Genomic DNA, 19715 nt, shown 5'->3' with positions numbered 1-19715 from the left:
AGTGGCACACTGATCTCTCTACCCACCCATCATGAAACTCTATATTAACCGCACCTTATCAATGCCCAAGGCTGGCCACACTATCTGCCAACCAATGAGAGCTCATACTTACCCCAGTTTAGTGCCAACCAATGAGGCTTATTAATGGTGATGTAGCATGTGTGTTATCTGAAGTGGGTGGCTCCAGGGTTAGAGCTATTAGATATGGGGCCTCCAATCATGACTGGTATAATTGTTGTCATCATGGCATCAACAGTGACAATTTAGCACTTCATAAACTGTTGTAATATATTGAAAACTTGGAGCACTCGAGTTAGAGCTTGTCCGTTAACCCTGTTTAGCCCAGATTTTTGTGAATTGGGAATGAAGGCTGGGTTTACCTTGCATCCCGCATACTCCATCCTCTATTGCCTCCTTTGTTGGCAGATACCAGATCAAGGGCTTTGTTACTTTTAGACCCTGGTGAATAGCATGGTGACTGATGAGGAGAAATTACACAGCCATAGCAATTTGTACCATACTAGTGTCAGCTCTGTGAGAAGGGTCCAGCTATGACAGGACTGATGTGGAGTAGCGCCTGGTCTGACTGTCTCTACTACAGCAATGCGAAACAACGGCCAGGGGCCTGCCTCTTTGATTCACTAGAGCAAGGGTAACACTTTCCCTTAGAGCAAAGAGGAACTCCCCAGGAGACCTACTGAGACTCAAAGGCAAACTGACATAACAAAGCCACTCTCACAGCATAGTGCCGACCACTGGAGTCCCTTTGAAGTCAGTAGGCATGAGATGCAGTTAAAGTAGCCGTGAGGGGGAAGGTGAGCTGAAAAAGGTGTTTCACCATCTCTATTTCTGTTACGCTCACTAACTCTTCCAGCCCCCACCCTCATTTCCTGCAAACAGGGTACTCTGGGTGAGATAGTATAAGATAAGGGCACTTGTTATAAGAGTCTGGATTGGAAACCTGAACGCAGACTTGCTTTGAACCAATTTCCTGTGAAATGTTGCTTAGGAATTACTTATATTTCAAGAGTAAACTTCCAATACAAGAGTAGAAGTGTGGTGGGGTGGGTGATGACGCAGAGGAAAGACATGTGCTAGTTATTGCAAAAGTTGGGTGATCAGTCGCTTAAGAAAGCCCTGTCCAGCTAACACCTCTGCAGGAAGAATACACATAGATGTGGTGTTCTCCCAAACACTTTCACTAAAAAAGTTGTTTTGGAATCAATAAACGTGCAGACAAAAAAGTAACAAGTATAATTCAAGTGATGATTGAATCCTATTAACAAAGATACATTTGTCTGGGCCCAACAACTGAGTAGGTGGAGGAAAGGCTTATTGATAAGATTTCAATGCAACAAACCACAATAGGAAAAAAAGTTAAGTTGATGCATAGTGACACGAACAATAAAACAGGGCAATGCATTGTGTGAGTCTACACCAATGTGTTTGTTACTAGCTCTATCAGCTATTCCAACAACATTAATTCCAAGCATGCTCTTGAATAATAGTATCCAGCGAGAACAAAATTAAATGTATGGATAAAGGACTTACACTTAAGTTTTTCAAGCTTTGGCTCTTCCAAAGCAACAGAATCCACTCTAATTTCCTTCTTCTTTTTTAAACCCATTTTTTAAAGTTTAGACGCTTCCTGAAATAATAAAAAAAAAATACACATAGTTCATGTAGAAAACAATTCCATAGATATCGTCCAAATCATTGGCTCAGTTCTCTGCATCAGTGAACAAGTATTACAACAGAAGAAAAGCAAAAATTTGCAGAGAAAAGCAAGAATGTGCATAGTTTTAGAAAAGATAACCGCACCAAACAAAAAAGCTGTTCTATGCAGCTTCACCTCTACAATTTCTATTGTGGGCAGTTTGGTCATGGCAATATAATTGTTGATGGGTCCGTCCCACCCAACCCTTCCCAGAGTCCTACCAACTCACCTCCTCCCCATGTCTCGCCCCTGCATACTGTGAGGCAGACATGGTATCACAAGAAGGACGAAGACACAAAACATACACATCACCAGTTTTATTTACTTCAAAAGCTGGTTGGAAGAACTCCTGTCTTGCCCTAACACTAAAGATGGGAGCACACACTACCATCTAAATAAAAGAAAACAGTCCTAGTCCGTCGTTAGTCCAAAAGAATAACAATTAAACTAGAAAACCTATTGCCTGCCCTCACTCTAATACCATACAAGTGAAATAGGGAAATGTAATGCAAACAGAAAATCAGTGGGAAACAAAAACGACAAAACAGCATCAAGGGATTCTTGCCCACATTGTATAACACGTGGGTGGGGTGGAGCACTTGATATATGGGCACACTCTCCTATGCGAGTACACCAGGGATAGCTGGGTCGACCCTCCAGAGCCTGCTTGGCATTCACGTACTCTGTCTCAAATTTCAGGGTTTTGACCTCTCAGGTCTCCATTTTCAAGTCCAGGTCAATATCCTGCGTTTTGCAGCACAAACACAAAAGTTCCAAAGGAAAATGTATTTTAATTCTCTATAGGTCCCCTCAACCGCTCACTTTCAATTTCTTTCCTTGGTTCCCCTCTTTTGGGCTCAACCCATTTCACTTTACTTTCTCTAGCGTTTGCTATGCCTTATGGTACTGGTAGTTCGCACAATCTTCTCAGGCTCTCTTCAGCCTTGGCTTTACAAAAGAATGTCTCTCTTTAAACACAATTTCTGGCTCTCCCTCGTTCAAGCTGGGACCCATTTCAGACAATTTCTGGCTCTCCCTCGTTCAAGCTGGGACCCATTTCAGACAATTTCTGGCTCTCCCCTGTTCGGGCTTTGACCCGTTTGGTTCGAAAAAGGTTATCACAGCTCAAATCATTTAGGCTTCCCTCGTTCAGGCTCGAGCCTAAACACAGTGCACAGAGTCTTTCTAATGAGCGTACTTTCGTTTTCTGCAGGACCACTCTGTTACTTTATTTTACAGTTCAATTTCACTTCAATTAAAAAAGAAATTCAAGTCCCATAATGCCTTTCATGGGCCTTTTTATTTCCCGCTTTCTTTCTCAAATTCAATGCTCAGGTTCCCGCTCCAGCCACACATGCGGTCACTGGGATTTCCTCTCTTACTATGAGACTCACCCTGTTAACGCGGCTCTGGGGAGCAGCTTTTCTGTAGCTCTATGGGTTGAGATCAGGGTCTTCCCACCTGCCCCTCAGGTACCTGGGCTTCCCTTCACATGCCCAGGGGGGGAAAAACTGTGGACAGAGTCCGCAGGCTATGATCTGCCCTCTCTGGCTCTTGGAAGGCACAGCTCCTAAGGCCAGCTGCAGCCCTTCAACAACACAGGATCGGCTTTGTGGCACTTGGCTCCCTGCCAGACTCTCCAGGGTTCTTTCAGCACTCTCCTCTGCTTGTCAGCTCCTATGGTACATACTACATTCCCATCTCACTCAAACTGTGTCTCAGTGTGCCACCTTTAATACTGACCGGGAGTGTTAATAGTAGTCAGGTGTGGGTGGTTGAAAAGGGAGGCCTGACTCAGCCTGTCCTCGTTAATGGGACAAGATGGAGACTGCCGATAGGAATACAGGGTACATTGGCTCCTATGGGCAATCTTCATAGTTCTGTTCCTCTTCGTCCTAGTGGTTTTGACAGAAGGCAATGGGGGAGGAAGTATAGGAGCTGTAGTTTTCCCTAATGATGGCGGGAAACGTCAGTGTTTGTCTGGTTGAAGGGGGCAGATGTGTGGTTGTAGGTGAAAGGGTTTTAGATGATAATGTCCCATAGTGACTGTGGGGATGTTGGATAAGGATATATTTCTTTTCCTATGCCTCCCTTTAATGTTAGTACCTGTTGGAATTGCGAAGGGGGTAACGGGACAGGATTCATAACCTATAAAGCTGGAGAAGGGGGGTGCTGTCGAGCAGCCAACGAAGATAGCTGTTTAACTGCAGTGCTCTATCCGGCGGCACATAAATCCTTCGTCGGTCCTAGTCCCTATCCAGTGCTGGGACGCAGCAGAACTAAGCTCAAGAGATACCAGGACCCATCAGCCTTCCCGAGGGCCCGGGTTGAGGTGGCTCTCCGGGTGCGCCGCCCGACTGGCCTGCGCCTGTGGTCGCCTGCTTCTGGGCTGAGGAGGCCTCCTGATCCGGAGCAACGCTACAGGCTGCTGGGGGAGGAGCCCACTGTCCCCTCGGCATGTCCTTGTTGTGGTTTTTATCCCCGAGTGTGCCTCCTAGCCAGCCTGCGCCTGTGGCCACCCGCTATCGGACTGAGGACTCCTCCTGAGCCGGAGCAACACCGCAGGCAGCTGGGAGAAGAGTCCGCGGCATATGCGGACGAGCTGCATGTCCCCTGCCGGGTTGAGGCTCCCGACCGGTGTGGGGTTCCTGGGAGCGGCAACAGCGGCAGCCTGCAAAAAGGGGGGGGGCGCATGCTCGGAATTCTTTCCAGGGACGCACCAGATGAGATACAGGACCCGCTGGGACACCTCCACTACAAGCACATACCAGCCCGATCCCGCTTGAGGGAGGCTCCTGCTCCCTAGGGTAAGCGCTGCAGCGCTCCTGCCTCCAGCTAGCCAGGCTGCCGGCCAGTGTCTTGGTCCGCTGCATGTGGTATCACAGGACACCATATAAGGGAGGGCAATATGCCTCCGAACTCAGCTAGGCAGCCAGTTGCCGCCCTGCCCACCCCGTCTGGGTGCTGCACGGGCCGTCTGGCCTGTTTCCATTGAGGCACTGCGCCTCTTATCTTAAATGTGTGGAGCCCTCTGCCCCCCCCCGCCTACAGCTGCCTGCCAGAACTTTCCATCCTCTGATTTGTACTGATCAGAGGATTCACCAATCAGCACCCAGCAGCTCCTTGGATTGCAGGGATCATAATAAAGGAGGGGGTGAGCGTGCACGACCCTGGACACCTGCTGGCCCGTAGGACTGTATCCCTGGTGCCCAACATGCTCCTGTGCCCGCCTGGGAGAGTGCATTAACCTGCTCCGTAGTGCTCCCTCCTGCTTCCACCTCCAGTTTTTTAACCACAACAGCCTGCGACTGTGGTGCCCTGAGACGCGGTGTGCTCCTACATCTGGGTCCCGGACTGGGCCTCACACCTGCATAACTACTCAGCAACCACAATTCAGCTGTTAATTATGACCAAGTGGGCAGGAGGAGGGGGGGAATCAGAAGCCATGGACAAATTTGCCAAGCTGGTCCTCCCGGGGTGGACCAGAACCCACGACCCCCTCCCAGTCCACTGGCGAGCAGACGCCGGAACACTTGGTCCCCGATCTCAAACAAAATGATGGAGGCGATGACCAGACAATTTGCGGCGGTACACGAAAAACTTGACGATACCAAAGCCAACGTGTCAAAAATCCGTTCACGGTTGACGAAAGAGGTCCAACGAATGAACGAGGCAGAAGAACGTATGACAATGGACACAATTTTCAAACTGCAGTTGCCTCGCTGACCAAGGATGTCAAACAGATTTTAAAAAAATGCAACTACCTAGAACGCAGATCGCGAAGAAACAACAGCCGTATCATAGGCGTGCCGGAGGCTGTGCTTACTGGGGCAATGGAACCCGCAGTGGAACATCTGTTCAGGGAGCTGCTAGTGGATCCACAACACTCTCCCTTTTTCACCATTGAACAGGCCCACGATCCCTGGCCCCACGTCCGAAGCCGGGAGATTTCCCTAGGCCGATCATCGCCAAACTCCTAAGCCAGTGATACCCAACATGTAGCTCGGGAGCAACAGGTTGCTAGCAGCACCCTAAATTGTTGCTAGTCAGTTGCTCTCTGCCATTGTGTGGAGGCTTAGAAGGAGGTGCCGAAGGGATGAGACCACAGTAGCAATATAGTCAGGACAGAGTCCTGGTCTGTGTGAGAATGTTGGCCAATAAGCCTGCTGTGGTTCCGGCTGGCTTATTTGTATACATGAAAGCTTTGTGTTTGTTGCCACCATGCATATTATTGTTCAGAAAATTGCTTTACTTATTATAGCAGTATCATTGTTAAAACCCTGTCCTCTTCAGATACTTTGCCCAGCTGACAAATGAATAAGTAAAATAATATAACCATGTTTGTGTAATGGAGAAAACTGTCATATTCTGTTCATTTGTGCAGCTAGTAGGAGAATAATGGACAAATAAGTGGCACGCATACCCAACTTTCCTTTATTAAATAATTTGCATGCACTGCTTTTTGTACAAGTGAGGTTTGTGTTTGATGCCACCATGCAATATATTTATTGGAAATATACATTTTAGTGTCATCTATATTTATTATTACATAGTATCCTAGTGGAAAAATTGTCATTGTTTGATACTCTGCCCATCTGGCACGTAGATAATGTAAATGACTGCTAGATCTTTCATAATTAATTTGCCCTATATTCAAATGCAATTAAGTTACTGTTATGTTCACATTTACAAGCCAATTAATTTATCCAAATACTTAGTTAACACCACCACATCCCTCTATGAAGTGGCCATCAAATGGTCAACGTTTTGACCAATGTTTCCCACTAAGTCTTGTGTAAAATCCCTTTTGGGCAGAGAAAAGAAGCTCCTTCAGAAAGATATTATTTGTGTTCCTAATCACTTTTAACCACTTTTCCACTATTGTAACAGGCCTCATGAGCTTTAAAATGCACTAGTTGCCATTACATGCCAAAAATAATTCTTAGGAGGTAACCTTCAAAGCCCCAGTGAATTGATCTTTAAAGCCTACCATGTAATGACCAGTATTAATCAATATTTATTTAATCGTATTTCTCCATTAACCCTTTAATTGCCATGGGTTTCCCACCCCCCCCAGCGCCAAGGCCTTTTTTGGCGTTTTCGGTAGGTCGCCATTCAATGAATCCTAGGTTGCTGTAGGGGGTGAGAGAAAATAACCAAAAAGGGCAAAATGTTGTGTTTTTTCCAAAAATGCCAATAATATTATGTACAAAGAAGCCTGTGTTTTTTTTCCTTGTAAGAGCTAGGAACAAATTGTTTGCTGTGCTGAATTCCCCAATTTCCTGGCTTTCAAGAACAGGTTGAGTGGAAACGAATACAAATTTTTTTGATGTGGTTATCAACCATTTTGTGAGAGGTAGGCGATTTTGGCAATTTTTGCCAATTGGACATGCGTGGTCAGAATGGAAGAAAAGGGTAGGAAAGCCGAATTGGAGGACAGAAAGACATAGATTTCTGAAAAGTAGACAAAATTCCAAGTTTAGGAAGGAGTGATTTGCGCAGGTCGGGCAACAACTAGGTAGGGAAAAATGCTATAGATTGGGGAAAAAGTGAGAAAATTACAGAAAAAAAAAGGTATGTGGTGGACATGGTTGGCTTGGTACGGCAATGGCTTCTATGAATATTGAGAAAAACAATGCTCTGTTACATTACCCCGACTCTTGCAGTTAGGAAAGCACACATTTTTTGTAGTGTTTCACAAAACAAGCAATACCACAAGCCAAACACTGAGCCATGGTACACAGGAGTTTTATGCTTACGGCCTGAACAGACGTACTTATCATGTGTAAATCAGGAAAACCAATGTGGTGAGGAACGGCAAGCATACATTTTTGAAAGAGCACAGGCAGACCGTTTCAAGGGTAGGCGACTTGTGCAGGTTACAAAAGTGTATGGTGCCTAAAGCAGCGACTAAATGTAGGGCACATTTGGGAAATGAAAGGGTTGTGTGACAAAGTGAACCAGCAAATGGGTCGAAACGTTATGAAAACCACAAAAACACAACAAATGTCATACCTTCCCGTGTTCCCACACTTTTCCCGATGAAAACGGTACCTCACATGTGTGGGTGCACCTACCTGGGCGTCAAGGGGAAACCCGAAAACACCCCTAACCCAAAGTCTTCTCCGGCAGCTGAATTTCACGATTTTTCCAGGCAGGCACACCATACAGATACGGGCCTCGGGTGTCCAAGCCACCAAGGAAAACAGGGAACCCCATGCATTTCTGAAAAGAGGACACCTGTGGGAATCCGCAGAGATTTGACTTGCACAAATCGGCCCAGAATTGATTACAATTTATTACCATTATGTAGCATTTGACTGCTACATGAGTTTCTAGACATAGGGGGTACTAGGTAACCCCTCCAGCACTCTATTGTAAGATAGTGTGTGCTGGGTCTAGGAATTTAAAAAGACTAGTAAAGTCAATTTAACTTTACGTTCTCTGGGAAACAGTAGTTTATCCCAGAGAAGGTATTTAAACCTTGGGACAGCCTAAAAGGCTTCCCTGTGTCACTGCACTGAGTGTGATGTGTAACACACATGAAAAGATTATGCCTATGGAGTTTATCTAAAAAAAGTGTAAAACACACATCAAAATACATGAGAGAGTGGGGATAAAAGGCTCACACTCTCTCCAGGTAAAATAATCAAGTCCTCAAAATCCAGAAAGGTTGCTGGGGGTCTCTAAGGTGAAGGAAATTAGCACATTTATGAGAATTCTCCTTAACATGGAGAACATGCTTCTTGAATGTTAGATGGGAGTCAAAATAAACTCCTAATGTCTTCACTGAGTCAAAGACCTTAATAATGTTACCTGCGATGCAGAAACTAGCATAAGTGGGATCCAGGCGATTGAGTTTGGCCGGTGTGCCCAATATAAGGAGCTCATTTATTATTGAGGGCCAAATATTCTTAGCCATCCAGAGTTGTATGGCGTGGAAGGTGGTGTTAACTTTCTCAAAGTCCTTACTATAAAGGCCTGACAATTCTATCACAATCTTGGTGTCGTCAGCAAAGTTTGCGAAACGGACACCCAGTGAGGATAGAAGATCGCATAATGGGTTTCTGTATCGCCTTAATGGACTGCACACTATCCTTGGTTACAAAAGCAGATTGTGGGCCAAGAAAGGATCTGAGCCAGTTAGCCGCAGATTTCCTGAACCTGGGGACGCTGTTTCCCAATAGCTCTGTCCCAGATATTTGCACCCAAAGACTCAAACAAACTGACACTTTCCTTTGTGGCTTCTCAACTGTTTAACAGTTTTAAGAGCATATCTTAATTTCTTGTCAATTGGTAATTCTTGCCAATGCCTCCTTGTCAAACTTAGGCATCCCCAAACAGTCCCTGTGGCTGCCACTCTTTGTTCAATTAGAAATGCAAAATTTCATAACATTCCTGAAGAAAAAAACCAATCGACTGTATATTAATGACTGTGCAACAGTATTGCTGACCTTGTATGCGTAGGAATGCACCATTTGCCATTAAACATCCCAGAAAATCCCTGGGCAGAACTCCAAAGTACACCTGAAAAATCAGTGCTCCATTTGTGAGCAATTCTACTGTACAAACATTTGTACTACATTTCTTTATAATATTTTGCTCGAGAACCAGAAACCCCTGGTAATGTTTATTTAGTCCTACAATATTTTTGAACAACTTCACGTGTCCTATGTGTCTAAAAATGTCCTACTGACCACTCAGTTTCCTCAACATTTCCGGTAAACAACAATTTTAATGTAAAATGAAGTTATAGGCCTTGCAAATTTCCTTTAATAGAATAACACGTGGTCTAGATGGCTATTAAGGCTGCAAATTAAAATGGTCTTTAAGCAGTCTTAACTTTATTACATTTCTAATTTGTGTTGTAATCATTTAACAGGCAAGTGAGCGACGATATGTTCAGTGGAAAAATGGATGTTGCTCACCATCTCATTTGATATGCACATTTTGCTCACTGCGCACAAAAGGTTGGAGACCCCTGTCCTAAGCTATCGTGGCAGGGACCACATAGTGAGGCTAGCGCAGGTAAAAAAAGATCAGAATTTTCCCAGACTTCTCGGTCACAGTTCAACAGGAGGGACGCCATTTTAACGGGATCAAGAAAGTAATTGCGGAAGCGTAATATCCAATACGCCATGCTTTTTCCAGCACGCCTCTGCTTGCAGTTTCATGGGAAACTATACTTTTCACTGTCCTGGAATAGGCGCAGAAATTAATTGAAAATCAAATCCTCATGGATACCCTCTGCGACCACCCGTCCGTTACTTTGCCAGATCGATTGCACAATACTGCTGTAACATGGCTAGCTTGAAGTGTCCTTAATCTACCCGACGTAAGGTATTATATTGTTATGGTAACTAGTTCAATGTGCCTCCACAATGGCAGCTGTCCCTCAAGCGATGGCTTTGTTCTGGTTTCATGGTTGCCCGCTGTTAATTGCGGGCCAGTTCTGGTTCAGTGGGGCTCTAAGGGGGGAGGACAGGGGATTCACTACACTGCAAGTTGGGGAAGAGAAGTGTGGGTGGGGGTGGGGGTGGAATACATAGGGAGGGCGATTGGGCGGAGAAGTTCAAAATTGAGTTGGTGGAAAGGTTTGGAAACTCCTTGGCAGGGGAGTGCAGGTGCACGATACGCAAAACAATTCAGGAGGAAAGAGTGGGTCAGGACGGAGGCTGGCCATGGGGATAATGTCAGGTTTGCAGTATGACAATTAAACTAATGAGTTGGACTATCAGGGGACTGGGAGCCTATGCAAACCAAAAGCAAGGGAGATTGTGGCCTATGCAAACCGGCACAGGGTCAATGTCTTCTTATTACAGGAAACCCACGCTATGGAAGATATATGTCGGAATATAGCGCCCGCCTGGGGTGCAAATAGTCACTGTGCACTGCTCCCTAGCGGGGACAGCTCTTCTACTTGTAAATACCTATGGCCCAAATGTGGACTCCCCAGAGATCTTTGATGAAGTTGTTGGGGTTATCTCCATCTCCACTTATGCCAGAGACTCGAGAATTTTGGGGGGGCGGTGAGACATGAATCTGATCCTGGATTTGGGACTCAATAGAACGGGACGACTCCCATACCTCTCTCCAGGGCTGCCTGCCGGTTATTGACACACATGGAGGACCTCCAACTAAGAGATGCCTGTCGCCTCAGACACCCGACGGCCCGAGAACTTACCTACTATTCGCTAGCACACAACATGGCTTTGCGCATTGATACTTTTCTGGTTTCTGGCATACTAATGGGCAGGATAACCAAGGCACACATTCCACCATACACGCTGTCTGACCACTCCCCTGTAATCCTTCATATACTAACGGATTGACCTCCCTAACCAAGCTAACTGCTGGTGATTCAAGTTGGACAATTTGAAAGACATTGGGGCTCATTCTGAGCCTGCCGGTCCGGAAACAACGGTGCCGGTAAGATTACCAGCACCCTTGTTTCCGGACCGGCATACTACAGGTCTGCCCGCCGGAGCCGCTGTGCCCGACAGGTCTGACCCTGCCGGGCACAGCGGCCACGGTAGGCAGACTGTCACAGAAGCACCGGCACCATTAACAACGGTGCCGGTGCTTCCGTGGTCCCCACTCCCATAGAGTCCGATGGGACTCTATGGGAGTGGGGATTTACAATTTACCGGCGCCTGACTTCCCGGCCCGGTCCGCACGGTTACTGCAGGACCCGTAATGAGCCCCACTGTCTTTAAATCTGACATCAAAACTGACATTGCATCCTTTTCCAATAATAAAGACAGAGATGCATCTTAGGGAATCTGTTGGCAGTTGTTTAAAGTATTTATACAGGGAATGTCAATCTCCAGGGAGGCAGGTTTACTCAAAACAATTAGGAGGTACCTCCAAAACTGCAAAGACCGCCTCAAAACTCTTGAGGGAAAACACGGCCGAACGTCAGACTGCAACACCCTGGCGATTATCCACTCTGAGCTGGAATTATTTAGGTCACATGCTGAACGTGAGGTCCAGTTTTTTGCTCACCAGTGGCAGCCAGGAAGCATGGGGAAGGGGAACGCCCTGGTAGGACACTGGCTACAGTGGTCAGAACTTAGCAAGGACAAGCCCAGGTGGATAGTATACTAGATGATCTGGGGGTAGCTAAAAGCAGTGACCAAGACATCCTGGAAGAGTTCTGCAGATTCTATGGCTCGCTATGTGGAGCAAACCTTCACCATGACTCTTTGGACATAATGGCCTGGTTGGAGAGTGTTACGTTCTCAAGACTCAGCCTCCAGATGACAGAAAGCTTGAGTGCTCCCCTTACTGTGGATTAACTAGTGTTGGCAATCAGACATCTCCCTAGCTACAAGGTTCCTGGCCCGGTCGGACTAACAGCTGAGTTCTACCGTGAATATTGCGCCTTGCTGGCTCCCCGCCTTATGGAGGTCTTGGATGAGTCGTCGATCAATTCTGTGCTCCCCGAATCCATGCAAGAGGCGACCATCACAGTGCTATTGAAACCAGGGAAACCCGGTAAGGAGTGCGGGTCCAACCGCCCCCTCTCCCTTATGAACGTTAATACAAATATTTTTGCAACACCACTTGCTAAATGTCTCCTTCTGTTGCTTCCCCATATTGTCCACCAGGATCAGGCAGGGTTTGTTCCTGGAAGGGTTACATCCCTTAATATTAGACGACTGTTTAATGTGCTTGCAAAAATAGACCGAACCTCTGAGGCCGTGGCGGTTACACTCGACACACAGAAGGCATTGGATATGGTCTCCTGGGAATAACTGTATGTTGTTCTGTACAAAATGGGCTTTGGCCCCGAGATGCTGCGATTTATCAAACTCCTGTACACAGCCCCCCCTCGCAAAAGTAATGGTCAACTCCTGCCTCTCTGACCAGTTCTTGTTACGAAGGGGCACATGCCAAGTGTGTCCTTTTTATCCTATATTGTTCGCATTGGCCATTGAGCCATTGGCGGACTTCGTACAGGACCAACACCATCACTGCAGTATTCGTCTACTGGGCTCCCCAGAAATGATCTCACTTTATGCAGATGATGTGCTGATGTATATACGTAACCCGAAAGTCAACTAACACCTCATTATCAGAGCCATTACACGCTTTGGTGAGTACTCGGTGTTCGTAATAATTATACTAAATCTGAGATTTTGCCGCTGACGAAAGGCAACGGAGAACTGCAGGGACGTTTCCCCTGTGTTGGTCCCCCAAAGGCATTAGGTACCTAGGGGTGCAGATTTCACACGATAGGCCCTCCCTCATTCTGGACAACTACACTGTCATTGAAGGCTATGTCAGGAATAAACAGGTGGTCCCCACTTCCAATATCACTGGCAGGTAGGCTCTCCCTAGTTAAGATGATCCTGTAGCCCAAATTACTGTATACTTTTACCAATGTTCCAATCTGACCGGGCAAGGCATTCTTCGCCAGGACACATAACATGCTTTCGCAGTTCATATGGCATGCAGCGGTTGTGCGCAAGAAATAGGTTGATATGACCCCCCCCCATTTGCAGAAGGTCGATTTGCTGCCCCTCACCTCGACATCTATTGGTTATCGGCCCAGGCCACTTTGCATCTCACTGGTACAGGGCTTCCCCTCCCACCCCTAATGTAAAGTTGGAAGGACTGGCTGCGGAATCAGATCTTAGGATTCTCATCTTAGATGGGAGATACACGGATAGCTGCCCATTTGACCCCGTACTTACAACACTACATGCATGGTGCTTAATCTTTCTCTGGACTGGGGCACTTCACCCATATTCCGTGGCTTCCCTTATGGAAATTCCCGGGATTAGGTCCCACATGGGATAAAGCTGTGAGCAGACACTGGGAGTTTCTGGGGTATCACGCATTGGCAGATCTATTTCCAGATTGGTCCTACATCTCCCCAAAAACCTGGCGTCTGGAACATAAAGGCATGGCCACGGAACGGATACAATACTATAGACTTAGAGCAGCGGTCACTGCACTGTGGCCCAGCTACCCTTCGGAACTCCCGTAAAATGCTGAGTTGATATACATTGCTAACTCTGATGCCTGTTGGGGGATCCTTTCCACACTGTATAAAATGATCCTGCAAAAAACTCCCGGTCCAGTCCTTACAATCAGGAAAAAGTGGTCAGAGGACCCAGGGTCCGAACTCTCCGATATACAGTGGAGGAATATGTGTCTGCATACCCAAAATGTTTTGCTAAACTCCAGGTTTAGACCCATGCCATACAAGCTACTGAATCGACTTTATTATACTCCCTGGAAATTGGGTAAAAAGCCTGGCATGAGGGAGCAGACCTGCCCACGGTGCTACTGCCTGAAAGCTGACCATATACAGATGTTCTGGGAATGCCCCTCCCTTGGAGAATTCTTGGTTTCAGTTCTGAGGATACTCTCTAAAATGGTCAATGCTACATTGGTCTCCGCACTGCTGGGGGTACTGTTTGGGGGTGGCTGCATTTCCCCAATAAGCATCTCCGCTCATTAGTCAACATGGGTTGCATGATTGCTAAAGGATGTACACTGTTGAGATGGAAAGACAAGCTCCCACCCTGCGCAGAATTCTGGCTAGTGGACTCAACATGGGCTCAAAATTGTGAAGATGCTTATATTAAGAGATTGCCAACTACCTCAAGTGTAAACAAATGAACAAAAAGAACATTGTTGCATAGATTTTTAAAAAGTCGGTAAAAACGATATTATATAGTTGGTTTTTCAGATAAATAAGAGGCGATTGATGGTGCAAATTGATCAGTGTGGTCTATTTGATCAAATAAAGAAAATAATACAAGGTTGGTTAAGTATAGACAGTCAAGACTGACACTCCTCTGCTACACTTATGCAGGGCATTGCCAAGATCCACAGCTAAGATAAGGAAATCGGAGTGGGTTCGAAGGCACGACTAATAAGGCTCTCATGCTGTGGCCCCAAGAGGGTTTGTTGTCAATAACAATATTGGGAGATATGACAACGTATTTGCACGCTACATTTAAGGAAAAGAAGTTACAGAAAAGATTGGCTGTCCTAGGGTTATGGAAAATGTATCGGAGCGAGAATAAAGATCCAGCTGAGAAGGAGTGGAGGCTTACTCAGCATAAAGGGAAGGATGTAACGCATTCGGCTCCACGTTCCCCGCCTGGAAACAAGAGCGTAGATAGAGAGGAGAAGGTATTTTATCCTTTAAAGGAATTGAAAGCAGTGGCAGGGTACGTTAATCTGACATACAAGCCCCCTGCTTATAACATAGACGATAACACGGAAGAGAGCAAAAGTAGAGAACGCAAATATACCTCGACATGCGATGAAAGTAAACAGTGTGATGAGAAACGATAGGCAAGATAGACTGATGGAGATAGAGGAAGAAGCAAGGAAGCCGAAATAAATAACAGACAAAGCCAAGGGAATAACAAGATTACAGAATGAATGGATGGGATGACAAACTCGAGCTGGATGACAATGACATTGATGGGGTTCAAGAAAAAGGGAAGAGAAGAGCGGGAAAGGAAAGAGAAGGAAACAGAATGTAAGCGAAGGGGAAAAGAAAGAAGGTACGAGGCGAGGAAAGAATAGGAGAGACTAAAAGAGAAGAAGCGAGAGGAGGTAGAAGCACAAACAATTAAAGTATGTAGGTTGCAAAGAAGGCGAGAGGAAGAAGGGAGATGAGGAGAAGGGAAGAAGAAATTAACAGAAGTAGGGGACTAAAAGATGACGAGATGTCCTAGAAGCATAGTGCTGATTGAAGCACAAGAACGAGTTGAGGAAGAAAGAGGGCCACAACAGCCCCGCAGGGAGCAGCAGGGAATACCAAGGATACCTACATGGGCTGAAGAGCGAGATACAGGAGACATAGGCCAAAGACTGGCCGATTTATATAGGCAAATGAGATATAAAGAAGGGTATAAAACCCAAGAGAACGTAGAATGAGCTCTATCGAGTGAAACTGGAGGAAGATCAGATAACACCATAACAGACAAGCACAGAACGCTGTCTTTAAGTAGGCTAGATCTTCATGATGCGGAAAAGGATAATAGCCATACAAGCTGGTGCATAATAAAGTCAGACGAAGATAGGGAAGAAAACGCGAGCGCGCAAAGGTAAAGTGCAAGGCATAAAATAAGCGTGTAAGGATGATGCACACAGCAGCTGGATTGAAGAAAATAATTAGCCTTTATTCAGGATCAAAAAAAAAAAAAAAAATGGATGGCTCAAGTACTCAAATAGCCTTCTTTCTTCTCCTGTGATAAGGATGACCAACGAAGAGTTGTTGCCTAGTCCTCGTAGGCCCAGAGTGTCTCAGGTGCAGTTCTCTCTCCTTCTCTCCCGATGCTCTGAAAGAGAATCCGAAAATCACACACAGTCCGTCCTCAGTTTCAGCCTTATATAGGGTTTGGGGTTGTTTGAACCAATCAGGGCTGCCTTGGGCCCTTTTTCTATAAATATCCCTCCAAGCCCCGCCCCTTTCCTCTTTGCCCTCTGTCCTTTCATCAGCTTCACCCGTCAACACCAGAACCCTGCGGGGCCCTTCTGCTTCCCTGCACGAACACACAACCAAGCCCTCTGGAGTTTCGCTTTCCAAATCTGCAGGTGAGTGACACGTGGAAAACGGGTACCGGGACCTGTTTACTGTGGCGGCATCTGTTGTTTGTATGGTTGTGGGGGACGCCATGAGACCCATGGCTGAACGGGAGACTGGAGCGTGCAAGGGCCTGTAAACCCCTGGACAACACTCTGTATTCACCCGTGATGGTTTCCCATTATCTGCGTTCATCTCGGAACCCGGCCAGCCTTGAACGAAAGGAGCAGGGACCGCCCGGCTCTCACTGTGTTTTTCCGGCATAAGTTCGGCTCCATGTGAAACAGGAACCGCTGGGTTATTCTCGCCTGTCTCCTCGGCCCCAATCGACGCTGGGTCCAGCCCGGGAAGATGGGATTGCTGTTTCCACTCTCGGGGGCCTTCCATCTGTCTTTCCCCCTCATGGAGGTGTTTCCACGGCATTCGTTTCTTTTCCTCATGGCGGCTTTCCTCCCCTTCTTCCTGTTCATCCCGTTCACAAAGCGGTATCGCATCGCAATTTGCGATATAATAATGATGTTTTGCTGTTTATTTTAGGAATCATGTCGCACCAACTGCAATATGATTTCCACAGCAGAAGAAAAAAAAAAAAAAGATTGTGCCTTTAAAAGTTCTGCCTGCTGTGCACAACGTGCACTGCAGGCGAGGCAGAAGCACGCGGGCTGGGCTCAAAACATTGTATCAATGTTTTGTCAGCCCAGCCCCGGATGTGGCGTCATCACGTGGTGAGAGGAGGTTCTCAGCCCCCCACTCACACTCTGGCTTAAGTTTGAGGTAAGGAGGACGAAGGACTTGCTAGGGGAGGTATGGGTGGGGGAGCCGGGCCCTGCTTTTCATGCAAATGTCGTGGGTGCAAGTGTCTGATGATAATATTTCTCCCGCCCGTTCGGGTGGGAGAAATATTATTCTCAGCCAATTGCTCACACCCAGCACCCGCCATAATAATGCAGCCTGCTGCTCGTAGAAGGCGAGCAGCAGGCTGCGTAGGAAGTAACAACGTAAATTAAATTCCCAATGGGAGTATTTTACAAGCAAGTGAAAAATGTTTAATCAGAAAACAGAAATTTTTTTTGTACTAATTATTTCTTTGGACCTAGTCATTCTTACGCATTAAACGATGCATGCTAGCCGTGTCCGCGTTTGCAGGAGCTCCGATTCGTTTCGAGGAAGCAAGACGGCAGTTGTTAGCCGGGGAACAGCTTTAAATTTGTTGGAGGTAAGCGAACCTAGGTGCGAGAGACTTATGTTACTGATTCACGCGGCGGCTGTCAAGCCGCGGGTATCTAGGGTGTTAGACGGGTGGGGCAGATTATCCCTTGTATTTTTGCTGTTTAGCTTGAAACCTGTATATTTTTCCTTGGGGCTCAGGCATCCCGCCCAGAGTTAAGTGAAAAACTAAGGCTTTGCGGCACCAGTGGGGCTGTAGCTTAATCTTTGTTGACCTCTCAAAAAAACCCGAACCCCTGATTTAATCGAGTGACAAATCTCAACTTTGAATTTAGAGAGTTTTTTCTGTGTTGTTGAATTTAGGGACGGAACACATCTTTGTGAGCCAGTGCGGGACGGAAGTACACGTTAGTATCCACATCTCTTTAGATGTGCCACTAATTGGACACATTAGATAAGACCGGAGATTATACTTGTGCCTCAGTGGTGATGGGGGTAACATGCACCTCTATTCATTTATGTTTATATCCTACAGGGTGGTGCCATAGTGGGAACTCAACATTTCCTAATGCAGAAACCAACTTTTGGAAGCTGTTAAACGGAAGTGATAGCTGATCCAGCCATATAAAAAAAATAATGTTTTCCTTTTTCCTTAACTAAGGTCAGTCGTGTTTGCCTGCAGTAATAGTTCTGTAACTCTAACATACAGGGATGGATAACATTTAGCCCACCATTACCGAATTCTGAGCAGTCACGTGGCATCCATTTCTGTGGGGGTTTTTGGTATAATGTAGTATTAATATGGGCAGTGTGATTGAGGAGCTAACTCAGTGTTCCATAATTGTCCATCAGATAATTGTTGGTGTGTATTCTGCCGATGACCCGATTCCACTGTATTTTAGGACACCAATCCATGATGGTTGCACTTTATCTGTTTGACACCCACGGTCTACTTTAGAGATATTCACTTTAGGTAGTAGTAGCAGCAGGCTGCTGTCCATGTTTATATATTGATTTTTGATTGTATATAACCTATCGTACCATGTCGTCATCTAAATATAGGGGACTTATGAGTTTATGTCTCCCGTTTTCCTTTAGAATGTAAATTTGTGTATCTCCTGAAGAAGACGTCACTATAATAGAGTATTACGTCGAAACCGGTAGAGAAACCTGAGATGAGGTTGTGGTTGAAGATTCATGTGACCCATCTCCACTGTCTGGCCACCTTTATCATCTACTGTGGCCAAGCATAATGACTTCACATTCTTTCTATAAACAATTTCATTGATGAAGCATATGTCATGGTTTTTATAGATTTCATATTTTTTGTATCCCTTGGAGTTTTGTATGAATAAATTGGATGGTTGATGTTTGCATGAGGATAAATGGTTGTACGATTGAATTTGATCATTACATAGATGTGTTCTTAAAGTTTTTTCCTGCTATGTAAATTGTTGCCATTAAGTGCAGATTAAAATCATGATTTGAGTCATATATTTAAATTTTATCAGGTTTAATAAAATCCCTTGATACCTATTTTCAAATTGTATCCTCTGGATGTCTTTCTGTGACCAATTGCTATAGTAATACCCTAACCCAGAGTGTGGGGTCTCCTGTGTCCTTCAGAGAACATAGTTTAGGAGGGTGCCAGATGAAGGATTGCCGTCTCCCCACGACGCTGAGCAGAATTCCTGCAGATGAGTATTAGCGCGAGAGTGCGGCGTCGAAATGTACGAAAAAAAAATATTTTCCTTTGTACGACTAACCCGCTATTCTTTTTTTCCTGTTCTGCAGATGCGGTGTGGCTCCGGAACGGCGATCGCGTGAACCGCTTCAATGGAATACAGGCAGAGCACAGCCTACGGGTGAGTATTAGCTCTACATGCATGTGTTTCCTTTCTACAGATGCTGGCGATCCTGAGAGCAGCAGAGAGAAAGGCCTTTCGGATGGACTGCTTCTCGGGTAAGGACTCAACCACTGTTCTTGTTCTCTCTTCCTTTCCTTTCTTCACAGGTGCTGATGGTTCGTGGTTCCCAAGGCAGGCGTGGCTGAAGACCGGGTAACTGGAGCTGAGCAGACATGGTGAGTGTCACTCTGCAGGGGTGCAGACCAACGCAAAGCGTGTTCTGTCCTTAGGGTGTGGTTTATATAGCCTTGCACAAGTAGTCCCAGGTAAAGTAGTCCTTCCAGCCACACCCAAAGCTAGACTGTATGGCTCAGTTCTTTCAGAATGGGCTATGTGAGTTTCCATGCTCCCTGCAACAAGATGGAAT

At 46.0% G+C, this 19715-nt stretch overlaps 1 protein-coding gene across 4 annotated transcripts in view; it reads right to left on the bottom strand.

Annotated features, from left to right (window-relative positions):
* THADA (THADA armadillo repeat containing) overlaps window positions 1-19715 on the bottom strand; it is a 2999906-nt gene that overhangs the window by 2970342 nt on the left and 9849 nt on the right. For all 4 annotated transcript variants that reach the window (XM_069608464.1, XM_069608463.1, XM_069608465.1 and 1 more), the window contains exon 2: window positions 1552-1648. In XM_069608464.1, coding sequence (XP_069464565.1) covers window positions 1552-1627 — 76 coding nt within the window. In that variant the 5' untranslated portion in view covers window positions 1628-1648. The remainder of the gene's footprint in view (window positions 1-1551; window positions 1649-19715) is intronic.

Source organism: Ambystoma mexicanum, chromosome 4q (assembly GCF_040938575.1).
Source record: "Ambystoma mexicanum isolate Mex_15411 chromosome 4q, UKY_AmexF1_1, whole genome shotgun sequence".
NCBI classification, from domain to species: Eukaryota; Metazoa; Chordata; class Amphibia; order Caudata; family Ambystomatidae; genus Ambystoma; species Ambystoma mexicanum.
Note: the sequence above shows the minus strand (reverse complement) of the source record. Positions and strands in the feature narration are given on the sequence as shown.